This window comes from Limanda limanda, chromosome 5, assembly GCF_963576545.1.
Source record: "Limanda limanda chromosome 5, fLimLim1.1, whole genome shotgun sequence".
NCBI lineage: Eukaryota > Metazoa > Chordata > Actinopteri > Pleuronectiformes > Pleuronectidae > Limanda > Limanda limanda.
In genome coordinates, this window is record NC_083640.1 from 9,219,400 (window position 1) to 9,243,818 (window position 24,419).

General features: G+C 43.5%; 1 protein-coding gene across 1 annotated transcript in view; it reads left to right on the top strand.

Annotated features, from left to right (window-relative positions):
- The first annotated feature begins 1,231 nt into the window (after positions 1-1,231).
- The window catches only part of LOC133001248 (probable E3 ubiquitin-protein ligase HECTD4), a 36,250-nt gene continuing 13,062 nt past the window's right edge, over positions 1,232-24,419 (top strand). The window contains exons 1-53 of the mRNA XM_061070774.1: positions 1,232-1,873; positions 5,068-5,621; positions 7,627-7,716; positions 7,803-7,930; positions 8,634-8,742; positions 9,508-9,646; positions 9,986-10,156; positions 10,268-10,460; positions 10,568-10,729; positions 11,057-11,170; positions 11,284-11,424; positions 11,516-11,751; positions 11,849-11,991; positions 12,114-12,184; positions 12,280-12,385; positions 12,491-12,611; positions 12,705-12,833; positions 13,083-13,207; positions 13,549-13,702; positions 13,789-13,892; positions 14,079-14,277; positions 14,412-14,531; positions 14,626-14,730; positions 14,826-14,989; positions 15,146-15,391; positions 15,840-16,032; positions 16,260-16,364; positions 16,473-16,565; positions 16,647-16,815; positions 17,102-17,237; positions 17,321-17,465; positions 17,553-17,719; positions 17,890-18,036; positions 18,131-18,315; positions 18,418-18,571; positions 18,665-18,945; positions 19,080-19,266; positions 19,365-19,446; positions 19,556-19,758; positions 19,852-19,987; positions 20,167-20,349; positions 20,518-20,682; positions 20,776-20,945; positions 21,248-21,363; positions 21,480-21,583; positions 21,812-21,973; positions 22,092-22,240; positions 22,366-22,445; positions 22,703-22,866; positions 22,952-23,189; positions 23,310-23,446; positions 23,542-23,668; positions 24,202-24,339. Coding sequence (XP_060926757.1) covers positions 1,727-1,873; positions 5,068-5,621; positions 7,627-7,716; positions 7,803-7,930; positions 8,634-8,742; positions 9,508-9,646; positions 9,986-10,156; positions 10,268-10,460; positions 10,568-10,729; positions 11,057-11,170; positions 11,284-11,424; positions 11,516-11,751; positions 11,849-11,991; positions 12,114-12,184; positions 12,280-12,385; positions 12,491-12,611; positions 12,705-12,833; positions 13,083-13,207; positions 13,549-13,702; positions 13,789-13,892; positions 14,079-14,277; positions 14,412-14,531; positions 14,626-14,730; positions 14,826-14,989; positions 15,146-15,391; positions 15,840-16,032; positions 16,260-16,364; positions 16,473-16,565; positions 16,647-16,815; positions 17,102-17,237; positions 17,321-17,465; positions 17,553-17,719; positions 17,890-18,036; positions 18,131-18,315; positions 18,418-18,571; positions 18,665-18,945; positions 19,080-19,266; positions 19,365-19,446; positions 19,556-19,758; positions 19,852-19,987; positions 20,167-20,349; positions 20,518-20,682; positions 20,776-20,945; positions 21,248-21,363; positions 21,480-21,583; positions 21,812-21,973; positions 22,092-22,240; positions 22,366-22,445; positions 22,703-22,866; positions 22,952-23,189; positions 23,310-23,446; positions 23,542-23,668; positions 24,202-24,339 — 8,287 coding nt within the window. The 5' untranslated portion in view covers positions 1,232-1,726. The remainder of the gene's footprint in view (positions 1,874-5,067; positions 5,622-7,626; positions 7,717-7,802; positions 7,931-8,633; positions 8,743-9,507; positions 9,647-9,985; positions 10,157-10,267; positions 10,461-10,567; positions 10,730-11,056; positions 11,171-11,283; positions 11,425-11,515; positions 11,752-11,848; positions 11,992-12,113; positions 12,185-12,279; positions 12,386-12,490; positions 12,612-12,704; positions 12,834-13,082; positions 13,208-13,548; positions 13,703-13,788; positions 13,893-14,078; positions 14,278-14,411; positions 14,532-14,625; positions 14,731-14,825; positions 14,990-15,145; positions 15,392-15,839; positions 16,033-16,259; positions 16,365-16,472; positions 16,566-16,646; positions 16,816-17,101; positions 17,238-17,320; positions 17,466-17,552; positions 17,720-17,889; positions 18,037-18,130; positions 18,316-18,417; positions 18,572-18,664; positions 18,946-19,079; positions 19,267-19,364; positions 19,447-19,555; positions 19,759-19,851; positions 19,988-20,166; positions 20,350-20,517; positions 20,683-20,775; positions 20,946-21,247; positions 21,364-21,479; positions 21,584-21,811; positions 21,974-22,091; positions 22,241-22,365; positions 22,446-22,702; positions 22,867-22,951; positions 23,190-23,309; positions 23,447-23,541; positions 23,669-24,201; positions 24,340-24,419) is intronic.

A 24,419-nucleotide genomic window follows, 5' to 3' on the forward strand; every position in this document is an offset into this window, starting at 1 on the left:
TCTTCGTCACACGAAGAAGAGCCGACTTCGACAAAAAACATTACTCCGCCTAGTGTTCTGGCGGGGAATTACATGGCAACACGCGCAACTGTTGGAAAACCATGAATGAGAACGAGTCCTGCGTTACAACTGCGTGCTTGCGGGCCCCTGACAACGCAGAAGCATGCTCCGGCCTTTAGACTGTTGCAAAGGTGAAAGATTTATACGAACTGAAGAGAAACAAGAGTGTTTTTGATCTGTGCAGATCTATTAATCTACAGATGATAATGATAGCACCACCTACTGCCGAAAGGAGGTGAGACTCGTTTTACAACTTTAATTTGATTTACATAAAATGAACGGTCGTGCACCTGATGGTCCACACCATTAGTGTAGAGTCTACACAGTAACCATGGTCTGCACTTGATGGTGTGGATAGGCGTGATTAGTGGGCGTGGTCCAGCACAGCGGGACGCACGCAAGAAGTGACGTGTTAACCCCCCCCCCCTCCACGGCCGCATCAGTTTCCCAGATCGCAACGTGCACCCCTAGTTATAAATAATATTATATAAGTTATAATAGTATATAAGTTAATATACAGGTGCATCTCAATTAATTAGAATATCATGGAAAAGTTCATTTATTTCGATAATTCAATTCAGAAAGTGAAACTGATATATTATATAGATTAATTACATACAGAGTGAAATATTTCATGTGTTTATTTCTTTTAATTTTGATGATTATGGCTTACAGCTAATGAAAACCCCAAATTCTCTATATCAGAAAATTTGAATATTACAAAAGACCAATACAAAAAAAGATTTTTAATACCGAAATGACACTGAATTTTGGGTGTTCATTAGCTGTAAGCCATAATCATCAACATTAAAAGAAATAAACCCTTGAAATATTTCAATCTGTTTGTAATGAATCTATATAATATATGAGTTTCACTTTCTGAATTTAATTATCTAAATAAAACGAACTTTTCCATGATATTCTAATTTATTGAGATGCACCTGTAGTTATAATACAGTTCGTTTAAAATGCAGTAATTATATACAGTAAAAATAAACAAATAAAGAAATCCTTTGAACTTGTCTGTGAGTGATTGTTGCAGTGATGACTTCTGGGAGACACCACAATGAACTCATGCATTTTTGACAGCTTTCACCCTGGCCCCGCGGTGCATGCTGGGAGCGGCTCGTTGGCCTTGGAAACATGGCGTCGCGCTGACAGCTGGGAGACTCTCATTATCTGCTCCAGCCACCGACCCAGCGGCGGCACCGTGAGCCGAGCCGAGTGCCCGCAGCCCCGCACCGCGACCCGGGCTCGCTCCGGGAGCCCCCCTCCCACCGAGCCACCCCACCGAGCGGCGCCATAACGGACTCAGCGCGGGTGTCACGCCCACTCTGCCCGGTAACGTTCTAACCGTACACGGTGAGTTAGCTCCGAGCTAACCCAGCCAGACAGCTAGCAGCCGCTGTTAGCACGACACACCGAGCAGCGGGGTTGTGTGAAGCGGAGCCGCCGCCGCTGCCTGTTCACTGCCCGGCCTCCCTGTGTTAGCTTCCCCGCCCCGTTAGCACACAACCGTGCCACACAGCTGACAGTTAGCACGGACACGGTATCGGCGGTGGTGTTATTGTAGCTCGCTAGCAGGCTAGCTAGGGCGTTTCTGTCACTCCCGTCACTGAATTTTTAATGTTCGACCCCTTTGGCATCACTGTCGGAGGAGAGAGCGATGGGCTCCGGGGCCGTGGACTCGTCCCAGTGGCTTTCGGTGAAGGAGGAGACAATTTTCCTCCACGACGGACTCATTCGGGTCACGGACTTGGCCGAACTGCCCAGTGAAATCGGAGTGTCGGAGCAGGGGGACACCGAGCAGGAGGTGGGTGAAATCCAGCTCTCGCTCAAACACAAACACACACACACACACAGACACACAAAGGTTTGGTACATAGACACACACACACGCTCGTTGGTGTGCTAGCTGTGTGTTTCATTGTTGTTTTAATGTAAATGTGTTTTCAGTGTCTGCTGCTGCTGCTGCAAACCATCAGGCACAAAGGTCGTGTCTGCAGGTCCACTGCCTGCTCACAGATCTGCTGCTAATACACTGATGTCACCTCGTTTCCGGGAAACTCTTTCAAATTATGAGTCATGTAACTGAATTGACTTCAATCTAATCACACTTGCAGAAAGTGTACAACGTATCTGATTGTATGTGGTCAGTCAGTGCATCATTCCATCTAATGACAAGTTCAGGGGAAGCTGTGGGTCGTTTGCAGCCTTGTGTTCTATTCACATGGTTCTCTTTTGCATCTGAGGTGTTGCACTCGCTTGCATGATGTCCCTCTACCTTCGGGTGTCAAATTGCACAACTTTATTAGTAATGCCAGAGCAGCAGCTTGTCTATGCAGACTACTTCTCAAGTTGCATCAAACTGTAAACATTCATTTGCGTGCACTCACAGCAGAGTGCCGACCAGTTTATTAATTATAAAAGTGTTTGTGAGCATCTATCACGTAATCATTCGCAAAGTTTTGTAACTGCAGCATCACCAAATACTGTCCATCGTTTCCGATTAGCGTCAGGTGTAATGCCATCGTTTCTGTCTTGCTTTTTTGTCTCTTAACTCAAAGCAAAGTTATGTCCAGTCAGTGCTTGAGCAGTAGGTGGATATTTGTATTCCGAAGCTTTATTTTAATTTATTCATCCATCAAAGGAGGTCCCATTGAGATATAACATCTCTTCTTCCAGTGAGTCCTTGTAGAGATGGGCAGCACTGAAGTAAAACCAAAAAAAAGAAGCTTTCAAATAGAAATCTAAATTAATATTCAATTGGCTATTCTCCCACATTTAGGATTACATTAAGTAGTCCCTAACTTAGAATTCGTCCACCCTCATTTCAGTTTTGTGCGTGGCTTAAGTTATTGCAACTTTTTAGGTTTCATGTACATAATGTGTATTAACACATCTGAATCAATTATTGTCATTGGGTTAATCTGGAATACAGGCTGTTAATTCTCAGGCAAAATCCGGGAACTCTGTTATGTCTCCGTAGTTAGGATGTGAAAACTTTATATTAGAGTTGAATCTCTAGAAGATGAGGAATGTGCCTGAATCAAACTGATGTCCTTAATATTATTAGTTCAACCTCTTTTTTATAAACTCTAGTTGGACCAACTCCCTGTGAATTAACTGGACAGTAGTTCAAACCAACAGTTCCATTTCAGGATATCTACTTGATGTCAAATAAGAAAACACTATCGGCCCATCTCTTAACTTTCTGCAACTATTGGACTTTTAGTAAAGGGAATGAACAGCTCTTAAGCCTATGATCCATAAGAAATTCAAATTCTATTGCATAGCTGTAGGATGGGAGGAGGTGCAATTTCCACACTTTATTGTGGGATGTGTTTTTATTTTGCGTAAGAACTATGCTGAGATTGGTGAATGGCTTTTGTGCTCGTTAACAGACACTGCCTGCTTGATTTAGTTTTAACAAAGCAGAGTGTGGTGCATGCTACTGGGTGTATTACTATGACATAACCTCCTCTTTTCCTCTTGACTAAGTATGTAATTGGTGCTATAAATGACCAGTTTGTTAGCTGCTTTCCTTCACAATACCACATTGTATCTGGTAGTATTAGGACCATAATCAGGTATCTATTATGTTATTAGATTAGCGTTGGAGACACAAGTTGTGCTGATGGCTCTTTTTCCTGTTGTTTAGCTGCCTGATCAAACTATATACTGTATCGGCAACTCGTCTAACCATTGGTTCATTAATGAAAGTGAATGTGCAAGCTTGAATTTCAACCCTCAAACTTTGGCTGTCTGTTTAGCTCCACACCTGACCTACTGTGACCAACCCAGCTTGTGAAATTGTGCTGTTTGTTTTAGCTGCTCTAGAGCAAGAAGAAACATGTGGCCATGCCGGTTAAGGCATGATAAATAATAGTCAGACTTTTCACATTGGAAAATGCACAGGATGGTCTAATCTTTGACTTTACTACAGTGTAAGAATTGTAACAGTACCAAAAACTGTGAAGCTTAATTAGTTGCAGAAAGTATGGCAAAGGACAGGTTACATAATCAGAATTTGTACCTTCCTTAACATTTTTGCGTATACATTATTGAATATAAAGCGTGATTACGACATACATTATTCCCATGATAATGTCTATCAGATCCCAAGGATAATAAAATAAAAATGGTAACATGCATGTGGGTGAGACTTGTATGAGTACCCAGGCCTGGGGTCTTATTTTTAGTGTCTGGTTTTCTACAGTTCCACCCTTCTCCCTGTCCAGCCTTAAGACTGACTGGGTCATTCGGTGCTGTGTTCGTAGGTGTACTGATGCTGACTATTTTTATCCACTTGCAGCAGTGTTTTGCAGAGCAAGGTGGAGAAGGCCCAGCAGCATCCAGTTAAGGAGTGTTACTGTAACACTAGTAGCTTTTCTGAAATTGAATCAATACAAATTGTGCCTGCTAAATGGTATAATGGATTTTTTTTTCCTAGCCCATGGTTCGTGGGCCACAGAGTGTAATCAATATTAGAAATGCTGCCTAAGTGCACATGATGCACATAGTTTCACTGGTGATAGGCTAGCCCAAATGTGCATTGCAATCTATAACCTATATTTCATAGTCCACGGAAACGTAGGGTAGCAGTATTTGTTCTGTGGAAGTGATTCATACTTACACTGCAGACATACTATAGATCCAATCTAATTTATTGGCATGCTAGAAATAATGTCGTTTTAAACTAAGATCTTGACTGCATATCAACATACAAACCCAAATTCAGTTCATGTCCGTTTAATTTTAATTTTCCTCCACTGTGCTTTTCCTCTGTAGTTGAGATTCAGAAAATGTTTGCTTTCTAAATCAATGTTCTCTTTGCATTGGAAACTGAAATAGTCTCTAGCTAGACCAGGTCAGGAAATAACTTTTTATTCTGTCTTTTTCTTTTATAAAGCTCCAGACAAATGCTCACACTTGTAACTACTGTCGTTATTATAATTATTTCACTCTCCTCCTCTTCTTTACCTCATTCTCTGTCCTTCACTCCAGATTCTAACATTTGAGACAAAGAACCCGGTGGAGCTAGCTGAGCGTCTGCGTGCTGTCTGTGGGAATCAGAGCAATGCATACGCGCGCCTGCTGGAGTACCGGCTCAACGCACTGCGTGGCCTGTGGGGGGCGCAGCGGCAGCTGGCCCTGGAGGAGCAGCAGGATCGAGAGGGGACTGGAGGGGCGGATGAGGAGACCTTGGCCTTGCTCAAGAGACAAGGTCTGCTACAGCAACCTGAGCAGGCACCCTTCACCTCGCGTGTTGGTCTGCTGCTGGTCTTCCCGCTCCTGCAGTCCCAGACCCGCAGCGACCCTGCGCTCTGCGGTGTCACGGCAGAGGTGCTGCTGGCCTGCCTCCGGGACTGCCAGCCGCTCAGTCTCAGCAAAGAGCCCGCTGACTGCCTCAATGGTCTGGAGGGGCTGCTCTGCTCCTGGTTGGAAGATGGTGCCCAGGAGTCAAGTCAGCAGCAGGGGCAGCCGCAGATGCAGATCCTCCACACACACAGACAGAGGGAAAATGCTGCTGCTGCACTTGTGGCACTTGCTTGTGCTAGGTGAGGTCTTTTCTTACTGTCCCATCATCACAATGAACACTTTACAGAAGGCCCATTGTAATATTTTATGCAAATAACAAGAATGAATTGAAAAGCAGAAGCATTCTAAGTAAATGTTAGTAAGTTATAACTATAAACATTATTAGGGAATTATCTTAAGCCCCTTTTCCCTGGTCAAAACCCCCCACTAACATAATTTTTGCAATGGGAATGGACATAATTGTCATTCACCCCCAGGTCAAATGACTCTGCAGTCGTCAAGGGTTTTAATCAGCTCTGGCTTTAATCGGTAGTGAAAAACATGACACTCGGACCTATTGCTTTTTGTTCCCTTTTGTTTTTGAAAAAAACCGCAATAAAACAATGTCATATTGTACAACATACTTTACTGGCAAAACAGCAAGGTGTGAGAGCTTCTTTATATATGGTGCATTATAGACATTGAATGTGACTCATTGCAAAAAACAAAAAAGGTACGCAAACTCCTCTGCTGGCAATGGGAGAGGAGTCAAACGTCTGTGTTTACCCCTTAATCTTGGTGTAAAGGTGTTATTAGTGAAAACATCATTAAGTCTACATGTGACTCAGTTTCTTCCTCCCATCCGTAATTCAAATAACTGACAAACTGATTTGTTTTTCCTTTCTCTATCTTCCGTTTACATATATTCTTATCTTAAACCTGTGGCTGTAAACACACTTCCCTGCTGTCAGCTCAGTGTCATTATCATGTTCTGATGTTCTGACCTCGAACTGGTGTTAATAAGTGGAGCTTGTTTTCGTCTGATCTGCTGCAGCTTCAGCCACAGTTGGTGAAATCAATCGGGGAGTATCAGAGGGCTTGTGTGGAGAGACAGGGCCCCATGCACTGTGTGTATGAGCACAGGGTGGGGTGGCAGTATTTGCCTTGTTATTTGGTCAAATAAAAAACACCCCAGTAACAAGAATAGAAGTTAAATGTGTAGGTTGTTTTGATGTATCTTGTGTTTGGCACTGAGCCCACAGCAGAGCAGAATGAGCTTTTATTTTGCACCTGATCTCTGGCTTCTGTTGGTGACAAATGATCTTGACTTGTCAAAACCAGAACTCTCCACTCTTTGTTCAGCATCAGAGGCTGAGAGCCCTTTGTTGTGGGGAACCATCCAGCCCGGGTGCTTTTTCACCAACAGTGGGAGCTAATTAAAGAGCTATCAGCTTAACTCCCCCCTCGCCTCTGGTGGGGTCGGTGTGTAAATCTACTGAGCAAATAGACTGCATATCCATGTGCATTGAAATCAGCTGTTGATGTTTACAAAGTGAGGTGTAGAGGGGGGACATTGACAAAAGGCTGACACGTTTAGTTTGTCTGTTGTCTGCGGAACATTTAAATACTGAATCGAACGTACACATTGTACAGCAGCACATTGTAGGATTTCACTGGATCACCCGAGTCTCAAAGCAACATTATACCATGATTGTCAAGTTCTTTAGTTTATAACCCCCCCTGCTGTAACACACATTTTATATCAATTGATGCAACCAACTATAAAAACCTGTTATCACGGTAGACATTGGAATCTGTTTCTCCATAATGTTATCTATCCTTCCTTTTTTTTTAAATGCCCTGTCCAGGAGGTTTTCCAATGCTACAGACACCAACCTCCGTGCATGCTAGAATACCACTCTCCCTCTTTGCATAGATCATCTCCCTGAATTTAAAATGACTTTCATTTGTTCAGTTAATAGATACAGTCCTGGATGAGGAGATGCAGCAAACGAACCCTGCACAAACTGAAGTCGGTTGCTTATTACACCCTGCAGATAGTCGCATTGTAAAATAATATCTCTGGCGTTCCTTAATCCAAATTCAGAGAAGAATATGTATTAATTCTAAGCACATTACATCAGATCCTCTCTACAATATCAGCCAGCTATTATTCCACTTACAGCTCCAGAAATACTTAACAATGAGCTTTTGCTTGTGTTTCATGCAGAAGCCTCCTGTCTAATCTGCCTGTCTATTTTCTAGGGGATCTCTGAAGACCTTCATTCACACAGTTCACCTGCTGCAGAAACAAACTGATCTGGGCCAGCTCCCGGTGTCAGATGTCCTGTACAGGTGAGGGCATTACTTTGCTTCATCTGAAATAGATTTATTAACTACTTCTCCAACTTCTGACCACGCTTGTTTTTCTCCTGCGTCAGACTTTTGCTCCTGGAAGGAGGCCCAGGCTCTCCATCCTGCCTGCTGGGGGGCAAACACAGTGTGTCCTGGGGTTTTGAGGACATGCTACCCACTCCAGATAACTCTGCTGGAGGTGCAGAGAGCAAAGGTAAAATAAACCTTTAAACATTTGTATAATCATTCGCTACTTTTGCAAAACAAATTAGAATATGAGTATGAATAGTAGATCCAGTTCTGTAATTTGGCTATAATGACTTTTGCATGTGTAGTTTGCTGGCTTGCAGATTGTGGGGAAGACTGAGAGTATCACACTTGCCATCATAATACTGCCTTTCATTCAGTTCGAAATGCATTAAGTGTCTGGCAGTAAAAGTAAAGGCTGTTGAGCACTGTGTACATTAAGGCCTCATTTCACTGTATAAACATAGATGCCGTGGAGACATTCGGGCTTGAGTTGAAACTAACAACAGGAGTTGTGACGTAGAGAGTTTAGGGGATAGAGCAGAGGAGTGGAAAGTGATGTCTCACTCTCCAGCAATCGATAAGCTGACCTTGAGTGACCGAGGCTGGACGGGGGAATATGTCCTTATACGACCTAATCAGCCACAAAGCAATTTGCATGATTTGCATATGATAATCTAACCTGTTACTCGATCAATATTGGACCTCTTTATCTAGATCTCTAAAATTCACTATGTAAACACAACAATGAGATGCTTCCACCTTGTTTCTCCTGCCAGGATTCGTCCACTCTTCTGATGATACTTCCCTCTACCGTTCATTTCAGTATGTCACGTGTCTGTTAATAACCTCCGACTAAATCTTATTTTTTGTGTGCCTTCGTCTCGCAGACACTGACCTGGGGCGCTGTCTCGCCACGGACGGGCTCTATCTGTATACTACTAACTCCTCTGGGAGAGGACTCAGCAAGCTGGGCTCTGGTTTACATGGGACACTGAGGTAACGTGATACTCTTCCCTTCCTGCCTTTCTTCATCTGCAGCATTCAGACAGTGAGAGAGAAAGACAGAAAGAGGGAGTGAAACACTAAATATATCCCTGATCACTTACCCTGTCCCGAGGCAACAGTGGTGCTACGTTGTTTCCTGGCAATTTGTAAACCAATATCTGCTGTACACGTCACATCCTCTATGACCATCTGTAATTGACTTGGTTGATTATGAAAGGGACAGAGAGGTGATGTGTGCTCTGCATTATAATGTCAAGCAATTAAAACAAATTGCCCTATTAGCAAGTAGAGGGCAGCTTCCTTCCACAATTTGTTTTTAGAATTCAAAGTGTACATTTTATTTTCTCTTAGTGAATAACTTCCAGGAAAGATACATGTGTCAGATTTAGACTTGTGAATAAACCAATTCTACTTAGAAGTAGCCATGTTTGTTAATTCAATGTCAGGAATGATAACCAAACCAACCATTTCTATGGGAAAAATGTATTCTAATAAAGTTGGCGTGACCATTGAATAACCCATAGCTACTAGTACAAGTCTTAGTCATGCCACACGTCTGTGTATATTTGTCCATAATACATTTGAAGTAGCTCACCACTCCTTATCTAAGAGGACGTGCTGTCAGTACCTTGTAGTCAGCACTCAGTAGAAAAGCAAAAGTTGGAATTATTCTATGCAGACTTTTCAACATGCTTCATATTGCAGATAATGTGTATTATCACTAACCAGTGAAATGTATGCTCTGTGTTTGTGTAGAGGTTTTGTGTACTGTCGAAATGAGGAGTTGGAGCCCGGCTGGGTGGTGTTCAGCAACGGTCGCCTCCTCCACCGTCCCTCCTCCTTCGATGCCAAGCCTCAACAGCTGTGCCAGGTCGTTGACCCCTTCACTCTCCAGGTACGGTTCCATTATTCCACTATTGTTTTGTGATGTTGCCTCATTGAGTGCCTTTGACATTGTAAATCCTTTTGAATTTACTGACCTGTTCACACAAAATTGTAGTTGTAGTTGTCATTTAGGCTGTTTTCACATATAGTTCTCTTTAAATGAACCGCAATCAAATGGTGCAAATCAAATGCCAGAGATGAAGAGGCAGGTTGAGGAAATGTAATGGATTCATATAGAGACAGGCACTAGATACAATCTATACTCTGTGAAAATGTAGCCATAAACATCCGACCAGCTCAGTTTTTGTGTGTGGCCAAAGCTTATGTTAATGTTCACTGTCATTTTCAGGTGTGCCAGATTGTGCCCATGCCAGCCCATCACTTTCCTGTGGGCAGCAGCATGACCACGTTGCACCTCTGCTCAGATGGAACCTACCTGTACTGGGTCTGGTCTCCGGCCAGTCTCAACGAGAAGACGCAGAAAGGCCACTCTGTCTTCATGGATGTCTTTCACTTGTCTGTGAGTACTTTATCCCCTGATATACAGCAGATTCAACTCTATTCACTATGTATCTGATAGCATCTTGATTTGTTTTTCTTCTTTTTTTTCTTTTCCCTATGAATGGTGCAGACACAGACAGGATTATGTGTGGCAGACATCTTGCAGGAGAGAGTTATTCTTACTCGCAAAGAAGGCGAGTCTTCCAAGTGCTTGAATGAACTTCTCTTGAGTCGAATGTCACGCTTCCGGGCCTCCCATTCTGCCACATTGGCTGCTCTCACAGGCTCTGCAATTACCAACACTGTCAAAGAGGAGCAGTCGGGTAATTCATCAGAAAAACCATTTTTAACGTGAAAATCAAATGGATCACATACATAAAATGGTTGGATCAGATAATACATTAAAATGCTTTTTTCTTACCTTTCATAGCTGTCAACACCAGCTGTGGACTCCCTTTGAAGACTCTGAGGAAGACCCCAATGTATGTGTGTGGAACCTATCTTGTGATGCTGGTCTCCCCTCCGGGTGTATCTGGGAGCTCTGCCACACGCTCGCTATTTGGAGGTACCAGCAGCCTGTCCTCTCTCAAAAGTAAGAGCACACACAGACAGGGCTAAAACCTCATCGTGTTTTTTTTTCCCAATAATATCTGACAGTTATCTTGTGATTTTTATTTTTTCATAAGACTCCAGAAAAGTAAAAAAAACTACAACAAACATTTGACATCATGTTCCAGCAGATAATAAATATTCTATATACGTTTATTTAAAATTGAGGTTTTTAATTAGCAGGAATGGTAGGAACAGCTTTACTACATTTGAGCAGAGATACATTTTAGATAGAGACCACCTTGTACCGAATTGTTAGTTATAGGTTTATACACTAAACTTGTGTATAAATTGTGGTTTTTCTGTTCAGTTTTAGCCTCCAGCCTGGTGTTTAACCTGGCTGACGGTCAGTTCAGCAGCCGTGCAGACCTCATCGATGCTCCTGGCAGTTCGCTCGGCAGGGGAGCCCAGGTGGCAGGGCTAGGTGAGCTCAACTTCTGTCACTTTCTGCTGGTGTATTTAAAACTGAAAGAAGATGGTCACACAGTGAATTGCCAGCGTAATTGACACTTAATTATGTCATCTTTTGCGCCATAGGAGCATGTTACGATGCACTGAACAACTTGATCTGGACCTGCTCCAGTGATTACATCGATCAGTGGTGCAACCCTGGGAACCAAGCCTTCCATCATGTGTGCCATAGGCTCGGTGTCAGCCATGTCATCAAAGAACCCAAAGGTAGAGACAAACCGCACTGAAACCCCAAGTTGCTCCTTTCTATAAGGTCAAGTAAAAAGTTGACTAATCTGCAACACCTGTCTTTTCACAGAGGAAACAGTGGCCACTGGCGAGGTGATCAACCAGCTACTTCATCATGTTGGTGCCATGTGTATCCACCAGCTCAACCTGCTGGCAGCCACCAGCAACAGCTTGCCTCTGGGAGCCTTACTGGGTAAACAACATCCCATCGAGGCTCGTCACTTCAGCAGCATCTGTGACATTATGGAGAAGGCCATGGTCAACGGAGATACCTGCATCATCCGGTGCATCCTGGTGGTGTTCCAGGTACGGTGCAGCCCGGGATGTTTTTACAGAATTGACACTGGTTTTGGTGTTTTTTCATATAAATATATATATATATCTTTCCATTTGTCTTTTCTAGGTGGTGTTTAGGTTTTTCAATCCTCAGTCAGAGCAGAATAGGGAGAGTGTGCGTCGCTCCGGCCTCCTCCTGTGGCAGCTTCTCATGGCTCCAGTGGATCAGATAGGGGCAGAGATTCAGAGAGAGGTGTGCATGGCCATCAGGTAAGTGATCATTCTCAAATACAACACAATATACAATACATATCAATCAGGTAAAATGTTGTTTGATCATATTTATATTTAAATGAACCCTTTGTCTCTTTTTACTTCCTCCGTCTCTGTAGCTCAGGCCTGAATACTTTGTATCATGGGGAAGCTGAACTCAACAAACTACTGAAACTTGTTCTAACTGAAGGTGATTATTAAACATGCTCGTTATCATAAAACTGGCACCTTTGTTGATTTTTGGCAATAAATCCCATATTGTGTGTGTTTGTATGTGATACCCAGGTGAAAGAAACACTGGCCTGTCTCAGCTTCGGGACGTCATCCTCACCAACTTGGCAGACCAGCTACAGAAGAATAGATTTGGGAGTGAAGAAGACGACCACTACAGGTACATGGCAACACTGCTCCAACGATATCATGTCCTAGTTTACAAACCTAAGTTGGCTCCTTTATCTTCTTGTTTTTGAAGAGTAGAAATGTCTCTATTTTTCAGATTGAGTGATGAGCTGCTGCACTGTATCCTCAAGACTGTAGTGCGGGAATCCTGCCTCGTAATTACCAAGTGTCAGACAGTCGCCCGGGATGACTTCCAGAAGCTGCTCTCCACTGTACCAGTATGAATATCTTTTCAGAAACACTTACTCATGCTGACCAAGATCACATTTCTTTTGAGATAGGAACTTAAGATGGTCTCCCTCTCTCCTTAGGTGGTCTCACCTAGTCTGCGCTACCTCATGGCCGTTCAGAACCACCTCCTCAGTAACACTATTCTAATCCGTCCAGATGATAATGACGACAGTGACAGCTCCATACAAGGGGAAACAATGAAGGTACAGGTAAACATCCCCTTTAAATACCCCTACCTCTGCACATGGAGTTTGTTCGGGTGTTTGTTGGTGGAATAGAGCAACAAGAAAACAATTCTTGTTTATAGCACAGCTTAATAATTTGTGCCTACTGCAGTATTAATAAAATCAGTTAGCAGTGTTGTATTGACTTAAGTCGTGTTATTTCTAAAAAATTCTATTTATGGTTACTGAAGCAGGTTTACGTAAGTGTTTTCCTATTCTGTGTGATGTCATCAGGAGCTGCAAGGTAGCATACTGTCCCTGGCAACTAAGATCCTGGTGGGATGTGATGAAGTACTGGAAACCCTGCAGCAGGTGACCACAGCCCTGATAAACAGCGACATCCTTGACAGAGAAACAAGGTGAACTTTTTTTTTTTTTTTAAATGTTCTTTTGGTCAGCTGTCATTGATGGATACCCTGAGACTTATTTTATTATAATCCATGACCAGACTTTGGTGCCATCTGTATAACCATAAAATCATAATATAACTGTCAAAAAAGCAGATATGGTTTGTCTCTAATGCCTTACTTCACCATGAAACAAGATTTAGCTAAAGCCGAGTAATGCTGAAGCTTTATAAAAGGAATAAAAGGCCATGGGAAGTCATTTATGGGTGCAAGCTTTTAAAATTATCATATTCTATTCTGCTGAGGATCCAACACGAATAAATTTTTACCTTGTCCCTTCTTGCTAACCTCAGGTTGAAAGGCCTGGAGCAGGTAACCAAGGCCACCATGCTTGGGCACCTACTGCCAGTGTTGCTCACCTCTCTGATGCACCCCAACCTGCAGACCCTCATTCTCGCAGATGCCCTCATGCCTCAGTTGGTGCAGCTGGTTCTCTACACCAGCCAGGTCAGCATCTTGCAAATCCAAAGACAAGTTTTGCATTAAATAAAAGTTTTTCTTACTGAAGTTTTTATTTACACTCTGCATTTCAGACGGCCCTTTTACTAAAGACTCAGTCTCCGCTTTTCACTGAAGAGCCTCCACCTACGTGTGGCACTCTCGGGCAGGGGGCGAAGACATGTACCGTTGATGACAAGTACGTTTTCTTTTTTCATAATTCACAAATTAATTCATCTGATCATATCTTGGATACATTTTCTGCATAACTTAGCATTTTAATGAGAACAGTAAGATTTCAACATGTTCTCAGAACTAATGAGAACGTAAATGCCAGCTGTCTGCCAGTATTCGTAATCTTTCTTTTTTGTGTCCTGTATATTAGAATTCTTGACGAGCGTGAGGAGCCAGGTTTCCTGACTGGACTTAAGATCCCAGCCCCATGGGCTGCTGGGAAAACTGTAGAGACAGTGCACCCTGTAAGGGACAATTACAAGTTCAAGGAGACCGTACACATCCCAGGAGCTCGCTGCCTCTACCTGCGCTTTGATTCTCGCTGCTCATCACAGTATGACTATGACAAGGTAATGACCATCACAATTTTGCTGGTCTTTGTAGCTATAATATGTATTTTGTGCCATTTTTCTAGCATAGCAGATATGTAGTTTAGGGACTTTTAATTATTTATTTTGATTAAATGTATTCTCTGAAATTTCAGTTGGTGATCTATGCTGGTCCCAACACGAACAGTCGTAAAGTAACAGAGTACGGAGGGAACACTCTGGGATATGGCAGTCGCAGTGTATTGGGGACAGGATGGCCCAAAGACCTCGTCAAGGTACAAGAAGCTGTTATGTGCAAACAGACACAGTAAATACACAGTACGCACAGCAGTCTTTTAAAGCAATCCTTTTTTCTGTTCCCTGTTTTAGGTGGAAGGAGACACTGTGACCTTTTCTTTTGAGATGAGGAGTGGACGTGAACACAACACCCCCGATAAAGCCATGTGGGGGTTCTCCTGCACTGTCAGAGCACAGGTAAAATTTGGGAACATCTGTAGTCGTCATAGTGACAGTGTGGAACATGAGGAACATCAGCTAATTCTGAAGATGCTGTCTGGTTTTGTGTTAAGGAGTCATCTGAAGATGTCTCAGGAGGCCTCCCCTTCCTGGCAGACCTTGCACTGGGTCTGTCAGTGCTGGCTTGTTCAATGCTTCGTATTCTGTACAACGGACCAGAAGTGACGAGGGAGGAGGAAGCCTGCCACGATTTGCTCTGCTCAAAGCTGCTGCAAAGGTGACAGTTTAATGAAAGCTGCACAAAACGTCCTCTGCGATTAGTATAGTACACTGTAAGAGTTGGTACATATTCTTAAGTGGAGTGAAGTTGACTACAGCATATCTGCTGGCAGCTGAAATGTGAGACTGATGGAAGATTTTGTTTTTCCTTTAGGTGCCAGTGGCAGGTGGAAGCAAACGGTGCAATCTCTCCTGCCCTCACACCCAGCCCGTCACCTCTGCCACTCACCATTGAGGAGGACCGGGAGTTTGTCTACCCAGCTGATGTGCTCATCCCACCCCCAGGCCTTATGCCAGGGACCTACTTTGACTTGCCTCGTATCCGCCTCCCTCCAGGCATCATGGGAAGGCTACGAGAGGTGTCTGGAAGGGCTCGACCACAGTTTCGCCCCAGTATCAAGTAAGGAGTTCATGTTGTGACAATAATAGAGGGTATTTATGTGTCACCTCTGAACTGTATGGATAAATTACACTGGTAGCGTCCGCTAACTGGCAATTACAATCATTCTGGTTCTTGTAATGTGAAATTAAATATAAATATTAATATACAGTCACATTTCACTCATCACTCATATGGCAGACGTTTTAAACTTTAAAATAGGACCAGCAATCTAGGATTTTGTAAACCACGAGGCTCAGCTCATAGAGTAAATTTTTTGTTCTGTTCCAAAGGTGTTTTTCAACATGTTAGTCTGGTTAATGATCCCATTGTTTTTTGTGTATTTATTGGATAATAGAAGCAATATTGCAGACGCGAATGCATACACACTAGGAAGTAAAGTTCTCATTGTTTTCTTATCAAAATGAAAACCATAATGTTAATACTCAACCATTTTTTTCTCTGTAAGGGAGGTGATCAGACCAGATGTAATGGAGGAGGTTATCATATCTTGTGTCATAAAACATTTAAGCCTGGTGGATGCCCTTCAGTCACTCGTCAACTACCAGTACCGCGAGGATCATGCAGAGGAGTATGACCTGGTCTGTAAGATCATGGCCGAGACCTTTAAGAAGATCAATGCTATGGAGCGTCAGCTGCAGGTGAGCTCTATACACAATACTATACACACTAGCCATTTATACTTAAATATGTCCCACAAAATTGGAAAGTATGAGAATTATTTTAAAACCAACAGAATAGCTTATCAGTTAAAATAAGATTGACCAGATTTAGATGGACAAGAAGACCTGAATTTAGCTGTAAAAAAAAAAAGAAAGTTCCTAGAAGACTGTGTCTCTGTGCCAATTATGTCCTGTGTTGCTTTCAGAGTGTAGCGGAATTGGAACAAAAGTGGCAGAATGAGGTGGAGGAGGCCCAGCAGGGAAAGCTGGAGAACAACACTCCTTTCTTCCACGACTACCACTTCTTTGAGGTACCCTTCACCATACACATACACACAATTTATAACTGTTGCTCAAGAGAATAAAACATTAACTCTAATATTTGCTGTGGTCTTAATGACATGTTTTCTTTGTACCAGAACAAAATTAAGGAGCTGGAGCTGCTCTGCTCTCTGAAGGAGGTCCCACTTGATTTTAGTGACTTGGAAAATGTTGTTCTTGCATTGAGGCAAGTAATTCAAATTGTCCTCATTATCTCAGTCACAAGTTAAGTACTGTTCTATCTAACATCATGTATTTGTACTGACAGGGAGAAGTTCTTCCAGGATGTCAACACCACGCACAGTAGAAGTAGCGCCCCACTCGCCAAAACGAAGGCGCTGGTAAAAAGCCTAATGAACCGCACTGAGCTGTTGCTCCATGTTACCATCGCTCCACACTGCAGGAGCCTAGCCTCCACACCTGCTGGCACGCCAGGTCCAGGTACGCATCTTTTGTATGTGTCTTCTTGTGTCACTAATCAGCTGCTATATTCTAAGCCTTGTATTGCATTATAAAATGTATGGGTACAGTTATGTAACTCACATGGGAAATTCATGAAACAAATTCTTGAAACACGTTTACTCAGTTTCTTTTCCTTCTATAGATCAGTATTTTCATTGTCCGTTATTAATTCCTGCATGATTTACAAGTGTTTCAATTACCCAGAGACATCAGAGATTGAGAGACAAGTTTGATTTTCTCCTGATCACTCTCATTCTTGCCTCAGCCTCTAAGTCGGTGTCAGATGCCAAGACAGTGATCCCGTTGGTGAAGCAGCCAGTGTTTCTGCGCAGCATGTCAGCACCCTCTGACTTGGAGATGATTGCTAATCAAGACTTGGAGTTTACACACGCTTCACAAAGGTCAGTGTTGGTTTGATGGATTCAATTGTGGAAAATCATAAGAATGGCTGAATTTATTCCTTTTCTTTTTATTCTATCTATAGGAGGCGACATCACCCCACCAGTCATCGCAGCACCTCATTTACTCTGCTGCAGTCTCTGGCTATAGAGGACAGCCGAGACAAGCCAACATACAGTGTGCTGCTGGGACAGCTCTTTGCCTTCATCGGGACGACACCTGATCAAGCTGTAGGTTTCTGACTCAACACTTTTTTGTTTGTCATAGCTGCATGAGAATCAGTGGATTCTATAACTTTATGTCTGTCATGTCCTTAGGTGTCAAGCAGCAGTTTCCTGTCGGCTGCACAGACACGCTGGAGACGGGGCAGTACACGGAAGCAGGCACTGGTTCATATGAGGGAGTTGCTCACTGCGGCTGTTAGAGTAGGTGGTGTCACCCACCTGGTGGGGCCTGTCACTATGGTACTGCAAGGTGGCCCAAGGTAAGAGGAGAGGCTGAACCACAATTAACAATCTGAACCTACACAACATGTACAGCACAAAAGAAGTCTATAGAAATACCTAATACGGACACTATCCCTCATATTATGTTTATTATAAAAAATTAAATGGCACAGAATAACCGTATTTGGTTGTTTCTGATTCTGTGCAGGATTGAGGAGCTGACCTGTGGTGGAATGGTTGAGCAGGTGCAGGAAGCCTTTGGGGAGACCATGACTTCTGTAGTGTCACTATGTGCTCGCTATCCCATCGCGTGTGCCAACAGTATTGGCTTACTTTGCACAATCCCCTACACCAGGCAAGAGAATCCACCTTGCATTGTCTCTGTTATTATTCCAGTATTGCTAGACCCTCAGATTGTTAACCATCACTTATCGTCCCTTTCACCATAGGAGCGAGGAGCAGTGCCTGGTTCGGAGTGGCCTGGTCCAGCTCATGGACAGTCTGTGTAGTTTAAGTGGTCAGAGGGAATGTAGCTCAAATGAGAAGCAGACCAAAAAGCAGAAGGTGGCCACTATGGCTTGGGCTGCCTTCCAGGTGCTGGCCAACCGATGTATAGAGTGGGAGAAGGTGGAAGGTAAGAAAAGTAACTTAGCATGTGTGAATCTCACCAGTATTGTACCCTTTGAATTAGTTAGTTGTTTAAGTTGTTGTAATGTTTTTTTTTTCTTCTTCAAAGGCGGGTCTACAGATGCTGTGCACTCTGGTCTGGCACGGCAGGTGTCCAGCCTGCTGACCAATCACCTGGCCAGAGCCACAGAGTGCTGTGGAAATCAGGCAGCTGGCAATGATGCCTTACAGGATGTGCTCAGTCTGCTCAACGACCTTTCCAGGTAAAGCTTTATGTCCTGTACGTGTGTATAACATGTATGTGTGTATATTTGTGTATATTCATACAATGTATGTTCCTGTGTTTTGTGTTTCAGGAGCCACATAGGCAAAGCTATCCTCAGTCAGCCAGCCTGTGTTTCTAAGCTCTTGTCTTTGCTACTGGATCAGAGACCCTCTCCAAAGCTGGTACTTATCATCCTGCAGCTATGCCGAGCTGCACTGCCGCTCATGAGTGTGGAGGACTGTGGTAACGTGGCCCTGCCCTCTTGGAGCTACTCTATTAACACACTAGATGCTGAGCAGCAAGATGCAAGTGACCCTGCCTCCCGCATTGCTGCCCTGCTGTTAGCCAAGCTAGCAGACTATGTAGTACCAGGTTTGTCTCTTTATCCTTCAGAGTTTTAAATATATGTGTGTGTGTGTGTCTGCGATAGGGAATCTTCTTCAACTGGATAAACAAGTTGCTTTCTCCTGATGATTCCAATACTTGCTCTATTCCATCTTTACCAGGCTGTCAGACCCTGCTCTCTCCCAGCTCCTCTGAGCCGGACACATCTCTGTCCCGAGCCAGTTCCAAGGGAGCTCTGAAGTCTGACGATGTTGGGGAGGAGGGAGAGGCTGTTGACGGCAAGCTGTCAATCTTTATCCACAAGAGAGAGGACCAGTCTTCTCATGAGGTTCTACAACCACTGCTCAGGTAAGGTTTGCCCCAAAAATGTATGTCTTACTTCCAAGCAGAAAACCAGATCTCTGCTTCTCTGACACAAGTGTTATTCCAATGTCTTTGAAATGCAGCAGCTCAGAGGGACGTCCCTTTCGGCTTGGCACTGGAGCAAACATGGAAAAGGTGGTTAAGATGGACAGAGACATGACCAAGGTAAAAGCTGTTGATCAGACTTAAAATGAATACAGTCTATGTTCTCCCTATGAAAATGTGTGTTACTGTCATCTTTTCTTACCTCCATCTTATGTGAATCCGCCCCTAGAGTGGAAACTGTGAGGTGATCACAGAGGAGGCCTCTGCTGCCCTCAGGAAGGCGAACAAGTGGGCCCAGTCTGGTCTGATCGTGAGCGTTGGTCCACCTGTGGAGGCGCTGGCCCAGGAGGCTGCTGGAGGCATCACCACTGGGGACAAGAAGAAAACTGCTCAGACTGCGGTCTGTCGGGACAGGAACGCTGAGCTGGCCAGGTACTGTTTGAGAGCTGACATATTGTTCATCATCTGACAACATCAGTCTTGATTGAGTTTGTAACGTCTCTTCGTTAAACCTGCGTTCAATAGGTCCGACCCTGTCAGGCCATTCATCAGTGGCCATGTTGCCAACAGTATGGCCGCCGAGGTGATTGCTCTGCTGCACAGTCTGCTCACTGCTCCTGAGTCCAACACTGCTCAGATCTGGACAAGCACTGCTGAAAAAGTAAATGATTGTCCCGTTTCTACCTTCGTAGCAATGAATATATATTAACAATAATAACGTTTATTTATAAATATTATAAATGTTACCACAGGTTCATTATAAGAATCTATATTTAGGTTGACAGTTTATGAAGCTGTTTGCCAGAACCATAATGCTTTTTCCTTGTGGTGTTTTGGTAGGTGCTCTCCCGGGCGCTTATGTTTATCCCTCAGCTGGGGAAGTACGCTGAAAGTATTCTGGAAAATGGCAGCAGCAGCGGCAGGAAACTGGCTAAACTGCAGGCTATTGGCAGACAGGCTGTAGCTGCTCTTTGTGCCCTTGGAGGCTTCAAAGAAACTATAAAGATCGGCTCTGAGGTCCAGGTTAGTTAAAGGAGATCAAATTGTAAAAAAGTGAAAATAATATGCTAACAGTATATTATACAGGCTGTAATTTGAACAGTAAATAAGTCAATATGTACCTTTTTTTTTAATTGAAAGCAGTTAAGTGGTAACTGCTGTCACATTTCCTCTGTTTCCTCTGCTGTGCAGGTGGGAGGTAAGGGAGTGCTGGGCAGCGTGGGCATAGTAATGTCCATAAATGAGCAGGAGGGCATCGCTACAGTCAAGTTTCCTTCTTGTGAGTACAGTAGAGCTTGTAAAGCCTCAGACATCATGACAGTCCCCATATCACGCCTCTGCACGCCAAGATCTGAGGTAAGAATTCAGACATCAGTCTCGGTCCTTGTTTTGCACAGCTTCCTGAAACTCACCTGCGTCTCTCTTTATACCTTAACTCACCCCCAACAGGCTCTGCCCCTCTATAAGCTCTCTATCACTGAAAAGGTGGTGCAAGCAGTGCAGTCCATGCTCCTGCCACAGGAGGGCAGTCTCTCCATTCACACCTCTCTACCAGCTACAGGAGATGGCTCCAGCCCAGTAATGGCTGCAGTGCGCTTGTTGGCTGAAATAAGAACCAGGTCAGCTGACAATGGTTTAATTAAATTCTTGAAAAAGTGGCAGATTTCATTGAAACCATATTAAATCTGTTCAGTTCAGTTTTGTAAGGAGAACTCTGTTCCTATTTTGAGAAGAATTCTCTAATCCCCACTAGTTCCAGGTTTACTGATGGTTAAGGTTAAGTTGTGGTGTTTTTAATCTGCTGTATTTAATCCCTTTGAAAATGTAACTGTCAATGTGATGTAATCATGTTAAAAATGCTTTAAAAAACAACAAAACCAGAGATTATACAAATTTCACAAGGTTCCCATTTGTTTTCCAGGGCCTGTCTGGTGATGGCACAGCTCCTAGAGGACAGCTCCTTCTGTGAAGAGTTCATTCAGCAGTGTCCTGCAGCTGTTGAGGTTCTCAACTTGGTTGCGCAGGAATGCAGCCCTGGTGAGCATTAAGTCACACAAATCTGTAATCTGCATTTATAAAAATGTACTGAGTCTGTAACACCCTACACTTTAGGCAGTAGCGTGTGTGTGACCGATTTTTGTCATCTTGTGCAGGAGAGCGTCTCGGAATGGTTGAGGCTCAGTGTGAAAGAGTGAGAATGCTGTACCGGGACTGTGCTCGACCACCGCCTCCACCACTGCAGACAGACAGACGCCAGGTGGGAGTTAACAAGTTCATTGAAAAGTTTTAGTTTTTATTACTTTAATTATTGATTAAGAGAATTCCCCCCACATTAAACATACACGTGGACTGTATGTAGCAGAAAATACACATTTATCTTGGAAGGAGGTTGAAACAGCCTCGACTCATAATAAATTTAAAAGCCTTCAGAAACGTTTTAATGTACTTAACAGTCCTTTTCCTTTTGATGCATTTGCCTCACCAGCCCAAGGAGATCACCTGGTGTCCGTCCAGGGTGTTCCCTCCAGTCCGTGCTTGCATGTTCTCGTCCCGTCTGACTTCTGTCACCTTCTTGGCTGATCCAAGTGCTGGAGGAGGTCTTCCTAGAGGCACATTCATCTACGCCACCTCTGCTGTTCCAATTCAGGTGCTCACATTACAATAATATGCACAGTGCACTGCATTGGTATTTCCATATGTTTGTTTGAACATTTATTAGTCAAATTAAATCACACTCTTTCATTTACTTGTCTTTGTCCCCGAAGGCCCCATCTTTTTACTGGGAGATAGAGATTGTCTCCTATGGAGACTCTGAGGAGGACAGTGGTCCGATTGTGTCCTTTGGATTTGCCACCGAGGCAGAGAAGAGAGACGGAGCATGGACCAATCCAGTCGGCACATGTCTGTTTCATAAGTATGTTCAACTGCACATTCAATCTTTTTTTCACTGCTCTGTTTCTGACCTGAGTGCTGACTGCTTTCTTCTCTTTTGTGTTGTTCCATCTCTGTGCGTCTGTCTCCTGTCTGTGTGTGTGTCAGTAATGGTAGGGCAGTGCATTACAATGGCTCCAGTCTGCTGCAGTGGAAGAGTGTTAGGCTGGATGTGGCTCTACTTCCTGGTGAGACTGGGGATAAATAGATTTTTCTACATTTACATTTTCTGCTTTCTCTGTTGTTTGATTTAGTAAACTTTTCAATGTACTGTGTGTTATGGATTTTAGCTAAACTGCTTAAAACCATCGTATCATAACTGCCTGATTTTTCAACTCAACCTTAGCATATACTGTTTTCATTAAAAGCAATATCCAGTGTTGGCATTTTTTTAAGTATGTTATTGTCATATTTGAGATGTGATGTTACGTGTGCATAACCATAGGTGACGTGGCTGGAATAGGCTGGGAGCGCTCTGAGGGCACGCCTCCCCCCCCTGGTCAGGCCCCTAAAGGCAGGGTCTACTTTACCTACTGTGGCCAGAGGCTCAGCCCCATCCTTGATGATGTAGCTGGCGGGATGTGGCCCCTGGTGCACATCCAGAAGAAGGTGAGTTTCTGCTGACTAAAATGACTTTGAAAGCTTTTGTTGTTCAGCTCTTGTAAAACTTGCCTTCACTGTTGCTGTTTTGTAGAACTCAAGGATCCGTGCCAACTTCGGGAGCCGGCCGTTTGCGTACGCAGAGGGACAAGCTCACAGAAATGCGGCTGACTTGTGTGTCGACCTTGCAGAGGAAATAAGTGCAAATTTTGAAGCACTGCCCTTTGCCATGGCTTCAGACAGCGATAACGACGCAGGTGCAAGTGTTACATCAGACTCGGGCTCCCATGGACCGCCTTGTCGGATCGCTGCTGTCGCCGTTCCCCAGCAACGTATGTCAATCATCTTCATCTCAGTTTGAATTAAATTATGAATTTCACTTTTAACACTTGTTTATCATTGTTTATTGTGGTAAATTAGTATTTTCTGTTGGTTTTTCCCTGCTGGTTCAGAGTACAACAGTGACCTGTCGTGCCATTACAAGATTGAGCTGAGCTATGAGAACCTAGTCACCTCTGGGCCTGACCCACATCCTCCACCTATAGCAGATGATGAGAGTGACGACGAGGATGATGACGATGTCCCAAGGGTCAGTAAAGACTTCCCCGCTTCTCCACGCCGTGTCCAGAAGAAATTGTGTGCTTGTATGTTTTATTATTTATTCTGCTTTGGGTTTGACATTAGGAGGACCACTATGCCCTGCTGGTCAAGGCCTGGGAGACCAAAGTGTTTCCTACCATTCGTAGGAGGTTCCGTAACGAGGCCGAGAGGAAATCTGGCCTGGACCAAATCAAAGGAGCTCTGCAGCTGGGTAAAGAATGAAAGAATATAACATTGACTAAGTCAAGGCATAACTGCTCAGTTGATCCATACACTAAAAAGGTTTCTAAAAAGGTTGTGAGAGCATTTTGTGTCTGAATCTAATCCTGAGTGGGTTGCCATCAGAAATTATTATAATTATGGGACAGAACTTTTACTGAATAGAAATTGAAAATATAGAAAGATGAAAAACTTTCCATCAGTTTCCGCTGTACTTGGACCTCCATTTCATGTTGGCACCATTTTTAGAGTCACGCTTTTACTGTTGAAATGCTTTTTCAGTACATTATATAGACTGGCACAGTTTAAAATATAACTTTTAAAAAATCCTTTGTGAAAATGACATGAAATTAACTGATAGAAGTTAATAGCCTCTTTTATTCAATGAATGCCATATCCAGTCTGAACCGATGCATATTTTATATTCACGTTGAGTTTAGAATTTTTCCCAAATGAAGTTAATATAGATTAAACTTAAAAAGCTTTAACGTTGTTTATCTCTGTGGTTTGTTTCATTGGAAACAGGCATGGTGGACATTGCGAGACAGACCGTGGAGTTCCTCTATGAAGAGAACGGTGGAATCCCTCGTGACCTCTATCTCCCGACCATTGAAGACATCAAGGATGAGGCCAACAAGTTCACGATTGAGAAAGTTCGCAAAGGTTCAACTCGCCTTCATTACTTTAGAAGCTGAAATTATCTAACCTTGGGGAATATTGGAAGAGCTGCATTAAAACCAATC